The following is a 19496-nucleotide window of genomic DNA, read 5'->3' as shown; positions in this document are numbered from 1 at the left end:
TTCTCAGATCTCTGGAGAAGGTCTCTTTTCTGGAAACCATTCAAAAAGTTGGGACCTGCTAGAGCAAGTCCCCAAAAGTGGAGACTGAATGGCTTAAAAATTGGACTTGTACATACCAAGTCCGAGATGCCATTTCAAACAATATTCCATTTTCCTCCAAGGTATGGCCATCTCAGAGTTGATATATATAAGTTTGGGGTGTATGTGGAGGGCTTGCCCTCCTCATGTGGGGTGCAGGAGGGCTTACCCCCTAGCAAAAAGAAGTTTTAAGAAGAAGGGCAATTTTTGAGTTTTGCTCTTCTCAGGGTTTTCTGTAATTTTTTTTCAGCATTTCAGCCTCAGCATTTCGAGTGCTGGCATTTCATTAGGGAACCCTCTTTTCAACTTGCTTTTCTCTGCAGTGCTCCTTACTCCTTAGTGTCACCATACTACATGGTTTACTGCATGCTGCAAAATCAGTTTGCTAACCATCCAATCAGTAGTGGCCATTTTACTCATTGCTGGCACATCTTAAAACACATGCACATACAAATGCCTTACTCTTTCCAGCATGAAACCAACAACAGTTCCCCCAATATCATCACAGATACTCTTTAATCTTACTTCACTTAAACAAATTTTCTTGTCATAAAAAAAAAAAAAAATATTTGAGAAATGTAGTATTTACATGCAGTTCATTTTAGTCTATTTATAGTTCATCACCTACTTGCTAATTTCATTGTAAAGTGCACAAAGCCAGGGCATCAGCTTTTTGTATCGTAGTAACTCCTTGCCAAAGCAACAGACTTTTGTTGTCACAGAAATAACTGTGAAATCACAAGAAGTTTATAAAGGTCAGGAAATGAACACAACTGCTCTAAAAAGAAGAGACTTACTTCAAGCTTATAACCTCGTAAATATACTTCAAGCTTATAACCTTGTAAATACACTGTTATTAGTGGAAAAATTGGGGTTGGAATCTTTTAAATCTTTGTGTTCCTTAATATTATAAGCATTCTGGATATCTTTGGATTAAGCATTTTTTGTACTTATTGACTCCTTCTAAAGGCTTTGTAGATGTAGGGCATTTTTTTTTCTTACGACAGATAATATTCCTTTACATAATTTGTAGCTGATGGGTTGAAAAACTAAGAACTTTGCCCTAGAGTAGGGGTGAGGGATGTTGCACCCATTGATAGAGTGGGAGAAACTGACAGGAAAACACTAACAATGCAAATTCCTGGGAAGAATGTGGGATGAGATTTATGGCTGCTTTCACAGAACTGTACAACAATTTTTAACCAGAGGCAGGGAAATTATGATTGTCTCTTCTACACATTTGGTGCAGGCATTTGCTTCCATTATCCAAGACATTTGTGACAACAAGACTTATTTTACATTGGCTTGTAAAAGGCTGCACAACTCCATGTTAACAATATCACAGCAAACTGTGCCAATCTGCTTGGTTAGAGCACATTTTACAGGGGAAATACTCAGAAAAGCATAACTGAAATTCTCACACCCATGCCACTCTAAAGCCACGTTATTTACGTAGTATGAGAAGTGGAATTTACTGTCATTACTTTCTACTAGGGCACACAGTCCTCTGCTTCATGAAATATAACACCACCTGCAAATTGTTACTCCTCGAAACCAATGGGGATCATTCCCCATTTACTGAAAAATATTGTACTTTTGACAAAAGAAACAATACATTTAATGTAAAAGAAGGCAGTGATTGTACCAGCCCACACATTTCAATGCCTACATAATCATTTATATATACTCAAATCATAATGTACTTTTGGTGCAATAAATGGGGAAGTCAGCAACGTATTTAGCCAAGTCACTAAAGCCTTTTCAGAGAGAGGGAATTCAGGCACAAGGGCATTTGCTGGACCCATCGACTATCCCAAATGAAAGGGTAATATCTTATATGGTTTGCCACTAGCACTGAGTCATAACAATACAAATAGGCACTAAACATTTTATAATACATCTAAGATGTTGAAAAGAATATACGCGTTTAATGGAGAAAAGAAAAACTACCATCCTAGTTGCTGTGATAAACAAAAGGAGGGACTGATGCAGCTCTTTAAGCAGAGGTCTTATGCAAGCAAATAGCTTAAGCTGCTCAGCTTTTCTGCCTAGAATGAGTTGTTATCGTCTCTCAACACTTAGCGAAAATGCCCAGCCTACATCATCAAATTCTGGGAACTAAACTCTCTAATGCTTTGTGGGTGTAATATTTTATATAGTAACATTGATATGTCCAAATGTTATGAAACATTTTCTTCAGGTGCAAAAGCACCATTTCCTGGAATTTTATTTTTATTTGAAAGTATATTACAGAGTTTACATTTTGTTATTTTGTGATTTTGCAATAAGATAAGGCACACATGCCAAAAGATAACTTAGGAGTAACAATTCAGGTCATTCACTTGCTTGAAGTCTTGCAATACAGATATGGCTTTTGGGAACTGCCATCTCAATGTATATGCAGGTCGTATATGCAGTTCTATGGAAATAAGTAGTTCTTAGGGAAAACTAAAACATATAAAGCCAACAGTCAAGTGCTTCACAAGTTGTGGAAGTACAATGACCCTACATTTAATCGTATCATAGAAGAATACTAGGTTACTGAGGCAAGGGGCCTTTTTAAGCCTGGCTATGCTTTCCTTAAGCCTAGCCATGATTCCTATTTCATAATTTGAAATTATCCATTCCAAGAACAAATTGTATTTTTTATGAAATTGCAATGCATTCCAGCTGGGCTTTTGATAGCTAAGAATATAGAAAGCTATAGTTTCTTAGATACTGTGAATGGTCTTTAGAAGCACAACTGATTAAGCCTCATTTAGTAATTAGTCTTAATGAAATCTGTTACAGGGGTGCTGGGAAACACCTTCTCTAGTGGTTAATAAAAATAAAAACAGATGAATGGAGGGTTTACCACCATTATTTCAGAATATAAAGGACCCATACAAATCTTCAAACTAAATTGGGATGTAAATAATTACACAGCATTGTAAAAAAATAAATATTTTTAAAGGTATACCTTAAGGCTTTAAAATACTTATTTACAAAACAGCTGCTCAGTCTGATTTTCTTACAAATACTGAATTTGACTTCTTTTAGACTCAAAATACTATGAGCTGAAGATAAAAGTGCAAAACAAAAATGCCTTTTTAAATTTTCAAAGTATAAAGAAAATAAATTAACTGTATTTGCTAGTATAAACTGTATACATAGCATACGTTTCTTGTCTTAAAAATTATGATTTTTTTTTAATTTCAGCTTTTATATTGTATACTTCAGAAACTATAATGAATTACTTCTTACCAACTACAAGTGAATCTCTTGTTTTAGTTCATTTTATGCTGTTCATTTGTAATATGTAAAAGTATTACAAGACTGTACTGGTATGTACTTTATATTAAAAAAAAACAGAAAACTGAGCACCAATGCACTTAATTTGCTTTTTGTTAACTTAGTAAAGTAGTAACTTCTTTCAGAACTGTTGCAATGTACAATAAATAATTCAGAAAAAAAATATGAAAATTAGTAGATAGATGTTTTCATCCGAAAAAATGTTGTGCACCCAGCTGTACACATATTAACAAATATTGCAGCTTTAAGAACGTATATGTTGCATAGCAATTCAATTAAAATGAAACAGGAAATATCTCAAGTTAACACAAAGTACTAACTTGTTGCAGCATATTTTCAATTACAATTTATTTTTAAAAACAAGAAATAAAACTTAAGTTAATTTTGTTTCTGTACTCCATTTGTAAAAGGCCACTGACAAATACCTAAGCAGTAAAAATACTTTTTTGCCATCCTAAAGTAAAAACAAGTTTAACATAATTTTTGGTGATGTTCTTCTTTCTTACTTCATTAAATTAATAAATCATAACAGGACACAGGATATGAATGGCTTTACACACCTAAGGAAAAAAATATTCATTACTTATGCACATAATCAATTACCCCTTTGTTATGCACACCCTAAAATGCAGTGCTGTGATTGAAACTATCTCTTTTAACTGTTTAGAAATAGCAGTAAATCTTCAGGTAGGTAATTACCCATGACATACAATTTACTAGAAGTAACACCACAACTACACAATTACATTCCATCAATCACAGTGCACTGTTACATCTGCTAATGTCATAAAACTTTTACTGATAGTATATGACCTGTACCCTATTTGAAGCATTATGGGTGGCCTGACACACTCAGTTAATATTCTTTTGCATTCTGATAAAAAATGACATATTTGTTCTGTACAAGTATTTACTTTAATGTACATAAAGGGCAGACTTCATACTACCTACATATCACAGCCCCCTGCTGCTTGATCCTTAGAGAAGAAGCTAAAGATTTGGATTTGAATAAGATGTTTTTTATTAATATCACATATAATCAGAGTTTGCTGGCTTTTTATAGTCTGGTTGACCTATTCAAAAAGAGAAGAGAGGGAGAACTGAATCTGATGGAACAGAGTTAGAAAAAAATAAAAATAATGAAAGATAGAGAAAGTGCATTATGGAGGAAAGGAAGAAAGAAAGAACACACTGGGGTAAATGAGAAACATGAATTAACAACCAAGAAACTGAAATGAAGTTAAAAGGTTAGTCTTAAATAAAAACAAAATGAACAGACATGACAAATGAGGAAAATTGAAATGAGCAAAATTTATATAAACTAGTTAAAATGAGGATGAGGTGACGAAGCCAAATAACAAAAAAGATGACAAAAAGAAATGAATACACATGTATACGTCATCATCTCTTATGTTCTGAGTTAATGTTTCCTTTTAAGATACAAATCAAGTATACTTTTAATTTTATTACAATTAATGCCTTAAGCAATTAAACTCCCCCATCTCTGAATTACAGATTATCCAACACATTACAAAGGACAAAAAGTAGCCTGCATTTGTTTTCCATGTGTTGTGCCAAGATCTCATTTCTTCAGGCATTTCTAAAAACATGTTAAATATTTTTCAGTTTTTAGTGTTTGCCTTCAAGTTATGTTTCAGCATCTATTTTGAAAGCAGGCCAATACAATGATTATAAGTTAACACATAAATAGAATTATTACATTTATAGATTAAATTAAATGCAAGAGCACATGGATGTCCAGGCACTTCAGGAGAAATATTTGCTGTCCGTAGCAAGTTCCAACCTTCATAGAAATAGTTTACTCAACACTTTTAAAAATATGGACACTTGTGCCCAGACAAGTTTTTGTTAGGAGATGCTGAATGTCTCCATCTAAATGTCTTTCTCTTGGTTATTGCTTTGATGAAAATATTCTGTTCCATCTTCCTGCAAATTGCATACTGTTGAGTTCTTGCTCCTTCTCTGTATGTACAATCCCAGAGCACTTCCAATATTTTATTTTAATTAATATTATATCAAACACTCCAAATTTCTGACAGATCCTTAAATTTCCAGCAGTCCACCTTGTTCTGCGCTAGTAGCTGCTTTATCATCATTGCTGGACATACCCTCTTGCATCCTACTGGTGGGAGAACCTGCTGTGGCTCCATCTTCTCTATCAGCCTCTCCTTCATTTACTGCCTTAACTCCTCCAGTCTCAGTGTGGGTCTTCTGGTGTTTGCTCAGGTGGTCACTTCTGGTGAACCTCTTGTTACAGAGCATGCAGGTAAATTTCTTCTCTCTAGTATGTGTTCTGACATGCCGTTCCAGCTCATCGGACCTTGTAAATCTCTTGCCACAGAACAGCCAATTGCAGACAAAAGGCCTTTCTCCAGTATGCCACCTCAGGTGAGCCTTCAGGTGAGATGCTTTGCCATAGACTTTTCCACAGCCTGGGATATGACAGCTATGGATAGGCTTCTTCCTCAAAGTTGCAGCTGAAGCACCCAGTCGTTCAAGTTCCTGGCAGTTGGGACAGTCACATGATGACCTTGTTGTACCACCAAATGAGTTTCCTCTTGATGATTTGAGTCCTATTGAGCCTTCCATCAGGGAATTACTGGAAACTGGTTTAGGTTTATACATGTCTTGAGAAAGCATGTGTTGTCCTGATGAAAGGAGATGAGATGAAGAGCCAATTCCTACTGTAGGGTAGGGGGCAGGACTCAAAGTTGTGAAGTCTGAGTTATAACTGGATAGTTGTGTGTTAATGGATGTCTGAGTTGGCACAGATTGTAGAGAAGCTTGAAGACCATCAGACTGAGACTGGGCAGTGAGCCAGTTAGTATTAGAGTGCATATCCCACCAAGGGGCAGTTGAATTACTAGAACCAGGATGAATACCAGCTTTATACCAGGGTCCATAAGTATGTGCCACATCCAAGGAAGTATATACACTAGGTAAGCACTCAGCAGTTGTATGACTCTTGGACACAAGCAATGAAGGCTCTGGAGAACCAGAAGGTGTTTGGAATGAATGTGAAAATGGACTATAATCTGTGCTGTAGGTAGAGGAGGCCTGTGGGCTTGCAGAGGGAGACATGAGGCCATTTCCTGTGGTAAAACTTGTGTAGGAATCCCCCATCATGTCAGGTGTTCTGCTTTTGGAAATGGAAATATCTGAATTGAGAGAATACAGCTTTTTTCCTGAATTATGGACTGGTTTACCAGGAGTAGCAGAATCCCTGATTGGACTATTTCCTCCAAATTTATTGCAGGTAGCAGTTAACATGGCCAGTGGGCTTGAACCATATCTGACTTCTTCCTAGATAAAAATGGAGAAATATAATTGCATTATTATAAATAGTCACAAGCATTACATAATAAAATACACCATATGCAGTTTATTTAGAAAACAACCTAGAGAGTTAAAATACAGTCTGATTTTATTTTCATGGCAATTTAACCATTGTATATCTATAACACCATTGCATTGCTGTAACACCATTGCATAGCTGTAACTCCATTGCATAGTTGTAACACCAGTGCATAGCTGTAACTGTACTACATAGCTGTAATACCATTGCATAGCTGTAACATCATTGCATAGCTGTAACTCAATTGCACAGCTCTTACAAACTTCACACTTTTAACATGCTACAACTGAGCTTGTTTACTATAACAAAATCATTTAATGCAACAGTTAATATCCACTGTTGCTCTAGAATGTCTGTTATGGGAATACACTGTGCATGCAACAATAAGAATTAGTCGATGTTACACGTGTGGTTACAGACTGCATTACTCATTTTTGATGTAGATAAGTGGGTATCAGAAGAATGGCATGTGAAAATAAAAGTGATTCACTATATCTGAGGGATGCAAACTTACTTGTAGAGGATATAGTAAAGACAGAAAGATAATGAACACTACAAGCAAAAATGAAAAAAAAAACTATCTACTTGTCTATAACCATTTTTTTATTCCTACCATGAACTTCTACACTATCTAAACCTGCCAGCACCACAATAACTATGCATTACTAATTATATTTTTTCTTAAACCTGAATGCCCACATGGGAGCAGACATGCTGACATCATCTTTTTTTTTTTTTTTACTTGGAAAGCTATTCCTTGCCCATTTCTTGAACTGTGAGTGCATAGCTGATGAGATCATAAAGCCCTGATCTGTGTTGTTAGATCTCAGTCCTATTCATTTAGTAAGAAATACTGTCAACTTTAAGAATCCTTAGTAAAAATGTTGGTGACTTTTTATGTGACACTTACATATATATTTCCTAAATATGGGTTACACCACCTATGAAAAGTTCTTAAGAAGGAATAAATAAATAACTCAGATAAAAAAAAACTTTTAAAAAGTGATATTTTGTGGGCTTCAGCTCTGCCTTCCTTATGAGTGTAACATTTCCTGGTTTGCAAAGCTCAGCTAATTAATGAAATTCCTTAGTTTTTATCAGGTTTATTCATTTTCAGGCTATAAATGATTTAAAAGTTTGATGACCCAAGGAAAGGGAGCAAATGCAGCTTTTTATAACAGTGCATAATAAGTCTTTTTTCAAGCTTTTTATGACACTGCAGAATCAATGAATCAGGGTTATGAAATAAAAAAATGGTTGTTTTCCTTAGCAAAATATTTTCAGATGTGATCGTCATTGTGATGCAATAACAAGACTGATGGATACTTAATGAAGGTATCATGAGGTTTAATTCAGCCTTAGTTAGCATGGTGCGCACAGAGAAAAGTCTAGGACAGAAATGTCACAGAGTGAGGAAACAATACTGAGCCATGCTTTTAATACGTAAATGTATGGGATAGAAAATATTCTGTGGAAAGAAAATGTTGCATTTAGGTTGTTCTTTAAGGATAACTGAGATGTTGGGACTGTGTGAAAACACCAGCTGTATAAATTCCTCCAACTGATTTTTATGTTTGTATACTGCAGATGAATCATATACAAACAGATACATACTTTATCCTGCTGATAGAGCACCATTACATGCACAAACCATACTCATGCAGAAATATGAGTATAGCTATATACACATATACATGGAAGGACTCATAAAGAGTTATTTAGATACAGAGTAGTTTCCTGCTGTCAGCCAAATAGTAGAAAACTGATTATTAAAGTACAGTACACATCACGGGCACCAAAATATCAGAAACAGCACGAGCAATGAAAAAAGTAACATTTGGGAGGAAAAATAACAATGTGGTTCACTTAGGTATGAGGAGACCCAGCCCTGTCACCCTCACTCATCATGTGCATTGTTAACAAGCACAGCCTCACAGCAACCACTGCTTTTGGCTGTGATGTAAATGTGTTCACTGCTTCACTGCTAAAATGCTCGTAATAAATCAGTGTCTTCTGAATATTGAGTTAGAAACCTGACAACTGACAAATGTATGAGGTTATATTTACCACTTTGGACACAGGCTTATTATAAGTTTACTAATTTGCTTTCACTAGTATCTGCTTTTATCCTGTACAAAGTCACAGGCGAGTGACTTTCCCAGCACTCAGACCGATTAATGCAGTGAAACTACTGTGGAAGGGATGCAAGTCCATTACAGGACACACAGACATGGACAGTCACAACTCACTCACACTGTGCATGCACAGCTACTGGCAATCACCACTTAGTCCATATACATCTTTCTGGGATGTTCAGGAAACTAAGACACATGGTTTTAAGCCCTGTGGACACATGAAGGGCCAGACAACCAACAGCTGATGTGAAGCAGCAATGCTAAGCACTGCATCACATTTAGAAGGGGTGATGATAAAAAGAATAGATATACACAAATCCTGAGATGCAGATAGTTTACAGTTCAGAAACAGTAAGCAGATCGACTTGTGCATTAAGAGATGAAGCACGTACAAACTCCCAAGTATATTTTGCTGTAGCATTCCATAATATATACTACATAAAGACCAAGCAAAAAACGTCTACAACCATAGTTAACAACTTCCTCGCTCAAGAATTAGGGACAAAGCCAAGAATAATTGGGGGGGGGGGGGTTAAGATCAAAAATCAGGGACATTTTTTTTTAAATATTCCTCTAATTCACTTGTAAAGTTAATAGAAGAGCAGGTTTTGCATCAGCATGAATTTTCTGAACAAAAAGACGTATTAAACTCGGTTTACTATCAAATTGTCGATCCCGTTTTGTGCGACGCGCATTGCCCAAACGCGGAACTGCGAACGTCACTACACCGACGCCCAGATGTGCGAACGGCAAATTCTCGCCCCCATCCGACCCATGGTAGCATGGGTGTGGAGGTGTTGCGCGGCCGGTAATGTCGATCGTCAGAGTTTCGCGGTTTCGGTTCGCTATCGAAACGGTTTCGGTGTTTCGGTTCGTGCAAACGCGTCGATGGGGTCGCCGTTCACACGGAGTGCATTCGAACATTTAATAGTAAACCATTAAACTCTAATGTCTGGTATTATGAAGGACTATAATTCTCAGTAACTTACTAGAATGCACTTAACATCAACAACTTAACATTGAAAAGAAACACCCGTATAAAATAACAGCTTCTTCGTATCTAACCCTCCATTTCAGAAATTGATCTTCTTTCTTTCAGAATGTTCCAAAAGTAATGGAAAGGCAAACTTAGCGGCTTAAATTTTTTTCATAGTCTGTGTACCAAAAAAAAAAAAAAAAGCTAAATATAGAGCTCAGTTCCACAACTAGGTTTAAAATAAGACTGTTGTTTTTCTTCTTGCTTTGGGTGTATTCTGTTTTCCCCTGCATGTACTTACATGCATGACTACTTTACTTTCAGAGTGGTGTAGGACTTTAAAAACTCATGTGTCAGAGCCTTTGCATCTGCACTAGAAATATTTCAACACTTTACCTTTTCAGCTAATAATTACATCTGTCAACTACTTGCCAAAATATTTAGTAAAAAAAATATATGTATGATTACTACAGTTAGATCGGAAACAAAACTGTCATATTATTTGGCAAACAGGACGAATCTTTCTGATTATTGACAAGGAGGAAGCAATATAACTAGTGAACTTATTACACTAGATACTCATGGTAATGATTTGGAAACAGGGCAATTATCTGTTTTCTGTACTCTACTCTTATCACTGCAGAGTTAAATATTTCTGTACTGTCAAATTTTGTTTTTATTAGTATATAGAAAATAATATAGATGTCAATAAGGGCTTAAGTGTTTTTTTTTTCATTTACTTTTGCAGCCCAAGATGAAAGAGTATGTGTGTGTGTGTGTGTGTGTGTGTGTGTGTGTGTGTGTGTGTGTGTGTGTGTGTGTGTGTGTGTGTGTGTGTGTGTTTATTACGCCACTACATGGGAAATAGCACAATAAAGCTCCCCTTTATATGTACTGCATGCTTTATTTTAGTAGTAATGGTATAAGAGGTTTGGACAAAATAACAAAGAAGCACTGTAAAAACTCAATGGGATTACGCTTGCAGGTTACTATGGTATCACTACAAAGACTGAAGTGATTTTTATGTAGGTAACTTGCATTAAAAAACAGCACTAAATAACACTGGTATTTAACAATCTACCAGTTTACTGCTGTCACATTCTGTATGTGGAGAGAAGCCAGCATCTCTATAATCTTATTCAAAACTGTCAAGCATTTCAAAAGGCTCTGCATAAATTCACTTACTTATGCCTTTACTCATGGAACTGCCACACCTTATAATTTTACACTTCAATTTTATCCAAGTATTTTAGTTTGTTTTCATGTGAACCTGTCATGAATATGGCTTGATACAACCTGAAAACTGGTGTTTTGTACATTTCTTGATGACAGTATATTTTTGCAAAGAACTTGCATGCCTACAGAGAAATGTTTCCATCTCAGATCACAGGAAACTTTGTTCTTCAAACATGTAGCACCTTTTAGGCATTCATTTCTGCCACTTTGAATGCATTTGACTTCTTCATATAAAATATAATTTATGATAATTTTGCTTATGGAGTTTTTATTTTTAAGTATTTGACTAGGAAAGGAAAACATTTCTGCCACTCAATGTGTTTAACTACTTATTACAAAGTGATATGTGATAATTCTGCTTATGTAGTTTTTATTTATAACCGATGAGGTGTCAAACACATTACAGCTTGCTTCAAGATGTGCAATAAAGATGGGATTATATGGGGATGAGTACAATTTAAAAGGCAGTAACCATTTGTATGTAGTACTCAGATATTCCATCTTATTGAAATGTTTAATTTATCTCTTTCAGACTTTCACAGTCCTTTTAATTACTTATAACCATTGCTTCATAAGCGTTCTGGCATTCCACATTTGCGTATTACTTATCTTAAACTATTTGCTTTGCATTTCTCAAATAGCTGTAGCTGTCCTCCCTGTCCACCTTTTACACTTACTGCTGGCATGGTCTCCAGATTCTACTTAAAGTAACAGTAGGAAATACATTTAAATGGAGAAATATGAAGGTCAGATGCCTCACTACCAGTTGTATCTTTAATTTATGAATATGTCTTGTTTTGAAATTAAATATATAGAGGGTCTGCATCTGGGTTGAAGGTAAACTGATCCACTGCCAATATACTCATACAAACAGCCATATAAAGAAATTGCCACAAAAGCTGCAGAAGGCAGCAATAACTTAAATACGCAGACTATTTTTCAGGTCTCAAAACAGGTATCCTGGAAACCACCAGGCAGTTTATAGGTTTCATCTTCTACTGCAGACGGTATCCTGCTTCTGTTTTTCTAATTTGCAATTTGTATGCATCAGCATTTATCTGTATTTTTTTTAAATTTTTGTCAATCAAGTAAGTCAACTCAGTAGGAATAGGACTGCTTAAGGGATTTGCTCATGGATACAAAGAATACAAGTGGGGATTGGGGGAGGGGGTTAAACCCATGATGACTGTATGAAACTTGTTAACCCTATGCTCTCAGATAAGCAAAGCTCGTGTTGACCAGAAGCACTGGCCTCCTGCAGAAAACAGAATACTGAGGTCCTGAATTTCTTGCGAAAAAATGGACCGCGATGGTTATTGATGTCATCCAGGTGTTCCCATCTGTTCCACTTCTGCACAGCTTGGTTCAGCTCCTGAGCAGGGGGCAGCAGGTAACAAATACGCAGTACAGCCCCCATTGCCTGCAAGGTGGCTACAGCTTGTTTTTGCTAGCATGCCCCATCTTGATTTGTTGGTGACATTACAGTTTTAGTCACCTGCTACTACAACAGGTTTGTTGCCCTACGAGTTCATTCCCTTTGGGAAGATGCCGTCCTAACCTACTGCGGTGTGTTTTACCAGCAGTTTTGCCTTTCTGGCATTGGTAGTAAGCATGCAGTATGCCAGATAATGTTTCCACTGGCATCTTATGCCATTAGCTATACAAAGGACATCCAAGCAGTGCAAGATGTGATACCTCCTCAAACCCCATAGAAGTTGGCCACTTCTAAAACTGCTATCCTCAGCTCACACATGCTGAATCATTTAAACTACACTGACCAGCCAGCTCTAAAGGTTCTGCTGACAGAAACTGATTGCAAGCAGTTAGGGCCCTTGCATATTCCTATGTTTGACATTTTCAAAGACTTTGTTACTCCTAGTTAGACTTTCAAAATTTGCACCATTTACTGTTCATGTCACCCAATGGATAGTCAGCTGGCTCACAGACAGGACCCAGGAAGTTACAATTGGGGAGTCCACCTCTACAAAGAGGCAGTCACAAGCGGACTCCCTCATGGATCGGTCCTGGAACCACTACTTTTTGTCATTTACCTTTCAGAAGTCAAGGCCAATGTCAGTGGCTTCTGGCTGACAAAATTTGCAGACAATTGCAAATTAGGAGCTGTCATTGAATCCCCCACTGACACAAATGTTTTCCAGGAAGGGCTGACACAAACAACTGGTGACAGAGCCACAAACTAAACCTAAATGTCAGGAAATCCATAATAGTATCCTTCAGGAAGTCATCCACCCCTGGTAACTATCATATTGGCAACACACCCCTAAGAGGTGACCCAGTAGTCAGGGACTTCAGGTCACACATAAACAGTAATCTAGCCTTTGAGCACCACGTACCTACAGTAGTAAGGAAATCATTTTATGCTGTGCAACTTATAAACAATGGTATGGTATCAAGGTCCAAGGAAGTCATTATCCCACTGTATTTAGTATTCATCAGTCCTATCATTATGTACAATACCCCCTTTAGTATGTACCTAACTAGACATATCCAACAACTGGAACATCCACAGAGGTTCCTCACTAAAAGAATACAGGGCATAAGTAACATGTTCTATGCAGACTGCCTCAAGGCCCTATCCCTGTATTTTATCTCATACAGGCTGTTGAGGGGAGATCTATGCTTGGCATACAAGGCATTGTCAGACCTCACTCTGATGGACCTCCTGCATATTCACAAAACAAACAGCACCAGAATTACCCATTTTAAAGACTTAAACTTGCATGTGATATAAATAGGGCCTGCTGGAGACACAGATACATATCCCAGAGACTGCCCTGTCTGTAGAATAGGCACCTCATCGATGTGAAGCAGAGTTCCTCCCTAATTCAAGTCAACTGTAACTTGGACACAATTGGATGGGGAACAGGAAATTCATCCCTGGTTTGGCACGTATGTCTCTAATGGACACAGACAGCCTGTAAATGATTAATTTCCCAGACCACTGCTTGTAAATATTTCATCTCCCAAGCCCCTGCTTACACTTATCACGGGTACCAGAACTTGTCAGAGATTTGTGATGCATGTCTAGGCTTAAAAAGGCCCTTGTGCTAGCCTAGTAAACACCTAGAAACATATCATGGCCTGTAAATGCCAGAAGACTGACAGTGGCCTGACTTCTGCCCAAGCCTAAAGCTTCTTCATTTCCAGCCAGTAACTCTACCCTTTCATTGAGAATAACTTAAAACAACTGTGACATCTGATGCAACCTCTCTTCCAACAGACCAGACAATAACTTATTCAGAACTATATAAATCGCAAAATCCTGTTTCAGGTTTTGGATGAAAAAGCTTAGTTAGAAAAATTATTTTTATGACTGCAATTCCACCATTGAAGTGACAACAGATAATGGTACAGGATTAAGGAAGAATGAGAAGATGCTGAGACATACCAGAGATGTACCACAGCTGTTACATACTTAGTGGCTGGGTGAAACATACTCAGAGATGTATCCCAGCTGTTACATACTGAGTGGCTGGGTGAGGCATACTCAGAGATGTACCCCAGCTGTTACATACTGAGTGGCTGGGTGAGACATACTCAGAGATGTACCCCAGCTGTTACATACTGATTGGCTGGGTGAGACATTCTCAGAGATGTATCCAGCTGTTACATACTGAGTGGCTGGGTAAGACATACTCGGAGATGTTCCCCAGCTGTTACATACTGAGTGGCTGGGTGAGACATACTCAGAGATGAATACAGCTGTTACATACTGAGTGGCTGGGTGAGACATACTCAGAGATGAATACAGCTGTTACATACTGAGTGGCTGGGTGAGACATACCCAGATATGAATACAGCTGTTACATACTGAGTGGCTGGGGGAGACATACTCAGAGATGAATACAGCTGTTACATACTGAGTGGCTGGGTGCGATATACTCAGAGATGTATCCAGCTGTTACATACTAAGTGGCTGGGTGAGATATACTCAGAGATGTATCCAGCTGTTACATACTGAGTGGCTGGGGAGACATACTCAGAGATGAATACAGCTGTTACATACTGAGTGGCTTGGTGAGATATACTCAGAGATGTATCCGGCTGTTACATACTGAGTGGCTGGGTGAGACATACTCAGAGATGAATACAGCTGTTACATACTGAGTGGCTGGGGGAGACATACTCAGAGATGAATACAGCTGTTACATACTGAGTGGCTGGGTGCGATATACTCAGAGATGTATCCAGCTGTTACATACTAAGTGGCTGGGTGAGATATACTCAGAGATGTATCCAGCTGTTACATACTGAGTGGCTGGGGGAGACATACTCAGAGATGAATACAGCTGTTACATACTGAGTGGCTTGGTGAGATATACTCAGAGATGTATCCAGCTGTTACATACTGAGTGGCTGGGTGAGACATACTCAGAGATGAATACAGCTGTTACATACTGAGTGGCTGGGGGAGACATACTCAGAGATGAATACAGCTGTTACATACTGAGTGGCTGGGTGAGATATACTCAGAGATGTATCCAGCTGTTACATACTGAGTGGCTGGGTGAGATATACTCAGAGATGAATACAGCTGTTACACACTGAGTGGCTGGGTGAGATATACTCAGAGATGTATCCAGCTGTTACATACTGAGTGGCTTGGAAGAAGTAGGAAAATGGCACTACGATCTTTGTCAAACATCTCCAGCAAGAATACACAGGCCTGGTGTCATTACCACTGAACAACTCTAGAAAAAATTCTTGAGCCTCTAGACCAAATTACCTGCCTCTAGAGAGCAAACCACAATGATGTAAGAATTGCACAGGACAGGTAAACAACTAGAGGTTTTGAGTCCTGGCAGAAGCAAGGAAAAGATCAACTAATGGAAATCATCTAGAGAACTAAACATTGATAAAAAAGGAGTAATGGGGGGGGGGGGCGGTGCTGCTAAATTCAGCTATTTCATATAAAGTTTGCAGTCCTGCACTCAAGTCAGGCTGCTCACACAATAATGAAGTCTAGAAAGAATCTGCATAACATTTTGGATCCCAAATGAGCAAAGATGCAAGCAAACAAAAAATACAGACAGTCTAAGAATTAATCAGCCACACTGTAAGAAAAGTATACTAGCAGCTCCTATAAAATGCATTATCCAGTTATAATGTATTCATTCCACTGAAATATATGTTTGACTTATCAGACTGACAGTATCATTGAAAATCTATACTCATTTTGACTTTTTTTATATCTAAGTAACCTTTGCCCCATCCCCCAACCTGTCAACCATTGTTGAGGTTTTACAGCCCAATGCCAGACCTGCATTACTACTGCTTAAGGCCAAGAAAGAGGCACTGTCTACATAAACCCTATGTATTTGATCTGACAGAAGCATGAGGAAACCCCTGCTGGATAATGTAAACACAGTAGCTGAGTATGACAGACTAATGGCATTTTAACTCTTCTGTTAAACTGCAAAGTCTCAGAGCTAGGAGCTAGAAGGGGAATAGAAGAGGCTTGAATATCCTTGCAGTATTAATACACATTGTGTAGAATTATTTTATTAGTTCGGCCATGTTGCAGATGTCAGAAGTTCAGTTTACACAGGGAACAGAAGTTACCCACAATATCTCTACTGTGCACTGGCCATTCATGTCACGTAGCAGTGCTGGCAACATGTAACAGTGGCTGTAAAACACAACTCAGCCATAATCTGAAGGCAAATGATATTACTGCCTGGTGCCAAAACATGTGATTTGAAGTGTCTAAGTAATTAAAAAAGACTTATAGATTATCTTCCTTTCTTATTACTTTATACCATCACTTCTATTACTTTCACATATCTTCCTTTCTTCTTCACTTTGTTTGACCAGGTTAGTCCCACTAGATCAATGACCTCTTTTCAGGGGAAAATCCTGATGGTAATCATACTAACTAGGGTAAATTTGGCCAGGTCATCATGGAATGTCCCCCACTCTTTTCAATAAGTGTTATGGGATCTTTTACATGCACCTGAACTACCACCAACTCGGGAAGATGGGCCTTGATCTAAATTTTTATCTGAAGGACTGTACACTCAGGAGTGCAGCTTCCACTTCTGCTGCACTTCAGTGTCAGTAGTGGACAATATTGGTCTTCATCTTTATTGCTTCCACTCCCTCATTTTTCTTATTCTTCTTTGTGTTATGGGGACAGCAGACTGCCTTTAGTAATTCAGGCCATTAAGCCCTTGTTTTTGGGGACACCATTCGTTTTGTCCTTGCTTTGTGAAGCTGCTGACCAAATGGCATAAACTAAGGTGCTATAGAGCACACTGCCTGACAGGTACTAATAATCACAGGATGTGTAGCATATGACAGAAATAATCCTTGTGCAATGTGCTTACCTGACATCATGGAAGAAGCGACAGCATCCAACGCAGAAATACTAAGTCTCTGCTATTCGGGCAGACTGAGGGCTACCTGCAGGCAGATAACCCAAGTGTGATGACTGCAACAGTAAAATACGAAGAACATATAGATTATAGATTAGTAGTAGGCTAACTGCTCTTTAATCCTTGTGCAATGTGCTTACCTCAGTAAAATATCCACACAGCCAGCTGTTTCTGTGAAATGAAATCACCATCAGACATGGTATTAATATTCCCTACTCACCTACAGTCACTTCTGTCCAGGCTGTTGCTACTGTGCTGCCACCTTCACACAAACAGATGCAGTAACAATGTGTCACTCCTTACCCAAACAAAGGATTATTTCCTTCAATGGGTGAACAGGTGACAGTACTGCCAAGTCATTCTAAAATCCAGGTGACTGAATTTTTGTTTAGTTCTTTCCCCTTGGCTGTCAGAAAACGGACACCTAATGCATTATTTTTCTACCTTAGAGATTCCTGTCACCCTTACCTGTGAGTTCCCCATCCTTCCATGGCATTCTGACCAGTTCTACTTCTACAGTAAAGCATCTGGAATTCTCCCCAAAACCCTGTCAAGGTAATGTATCCACAGCTCACTAGTGTGGGTTATTATTTAGTTATTTTTGACATAACTAAATTGCCTTTTTTGCTGCATGGATTTATCTTTGACAAATAATGCTTTTGTCTGGCTTCCAATTCCAAGCTTCGCCAGTGTTCTGTCAGTCTATCAGGAATTAATCAATCCCACAGTTAGGGATGCTTTACATGCCTATACATAGTGTTGCATAGTTAGTGAAGGCTGAGTACTGTCATTCTTTCTCCTCTTTGTTCTTTCAACGCCTAGTCGTAACTGCATCTGCCTGTCTTTCCATAGGAACTAGTTGCCTATTCTTCTCTGAGGGACCCTGTTCCTGCCTGTGTGGAATGCAGTAGTTTATCCCACACTGAGAGTATTCACTCAGAAGGTGGGGAGCAAGTCTTACAATGCAAATTTCTGTGAGAGGAGATGGATGGTGTTATGATAAGGCATTTCTGCATTGTTGGTGTTTTCTTGCTCCCCTTTATTGGAGCATAATTGGCCCCTCTCCTCTCCTCCATCTCTCACCCAAGGGTTGGTGTAAATCGTTCAGAGCTCTTCTTAATGTACAACTTTGTTAATTGTTGTTGTTGTTGTTGTGTCTTTCGGCTTTTCCCGGTTAGGGGTCGCCACAGCAGAACTCCGGTCCGCTAATGATTGGTAGTTGATTTTTACATGCCGAGTTACCAGCCCTGACACACAACCTTCAACGAAGGTACGCCCATTCACGCATGTCTCCATGCAGAAGACGCTCTAGCTGAGAATCGAACCGGACAGCGTCTTACTGCGAGACGACAATGCTACCGCAGCACAGGAATAAACAATTGCACAGTAATGAAACTGCATTGTGGGGTGCGAAGTCTGTATTGAGGGACAAGTTATCAATGACCTGGAATGTGTGCACAAACGCACGTCACCAGCACTGCTATGAATACGAGAAAAGAACAGCAAAAAAAAAAAAAAAAAAAAACAGTTACGTTCGGAAGCAGCAGTATTGCTGTTGCATTGTCACATCAACTCAGGATAACATTTCTCATGATGAACAGGTTTACTAATGTCAACAAGATTTGATAAAACAGTTATTCTAATCTGTACACTGTTTTTTTTCAAAGAAATGCCATGTTACACAAAGAAATGTACTAAAAAATGCTATAATGGATGATTCAGTATTTTATACAGCATAAAGATATTGTACAGAGTACAGAGGTCATGGGTTGTTTATTTATTTTCCTTTCTTTAATGTCTGTGTTTTCAAAATAGCTGCAGTTCTTACATGCTGTTCTTTGGGAAACAGCTTACAATGGGCAAGATGTTGAAACAAACCTGGCCTCAGGGACATCAAAGAAAAGTATTTATCTTGTAGTATCTTCTTTGCCAATAGATTTGTAAGGTAGAAAACAGGTTGCATTCCAATAACCTCATTCATTTCCAGATAAGTAATAACATGGGGGAGG

The 19496-nt window shown here is 38.2% G+C and overlaps 1 protein-coding gene across 1 annotated transcript in view; it reads right to left on the bottom strand.

Moving 5' to 3' along the window:
- Positions 1-338: 338 nt before the first annotated feature.
- Positions 339-19496, bottom strand: part of SP7 (Sp7 transcription factor) — a 58002-nt gene continuing 38844 nt past the window's right edge. The window contains exon 2 of the mRNA XM_044083909.1: positions 339-6693. Within this exon, the coding sequence (XP_043939844.1) occupies positions 5434-6693 (1260 nt within the window). The 3' untranslated portion in view covers positions 339-5433. The remainder of the gene's footprint in view (positions 6694-19496) is intronic.

The sequence above is a fragment of the Protopterus annectens genome, chromosome 9.part0, assembly GCF_019279795.1.
Source record: "Protopterus annectens isolate FY-2018-M chromosome 9.part0, PAN1.0, whole genome shotgun sequence".
In the NCBI taxonomy this organism is placed as follows: Eukaryota; Metazoa; Chordata; order Ceratodontiformes; family Protopteridae; genus Protopterus; species Protopterus annectens.
The sequence above is the reverse complement of the archived record's forward strand: the minus strand, read 5'-3'. Positions and strand labels throughout refer to the sequence as shown.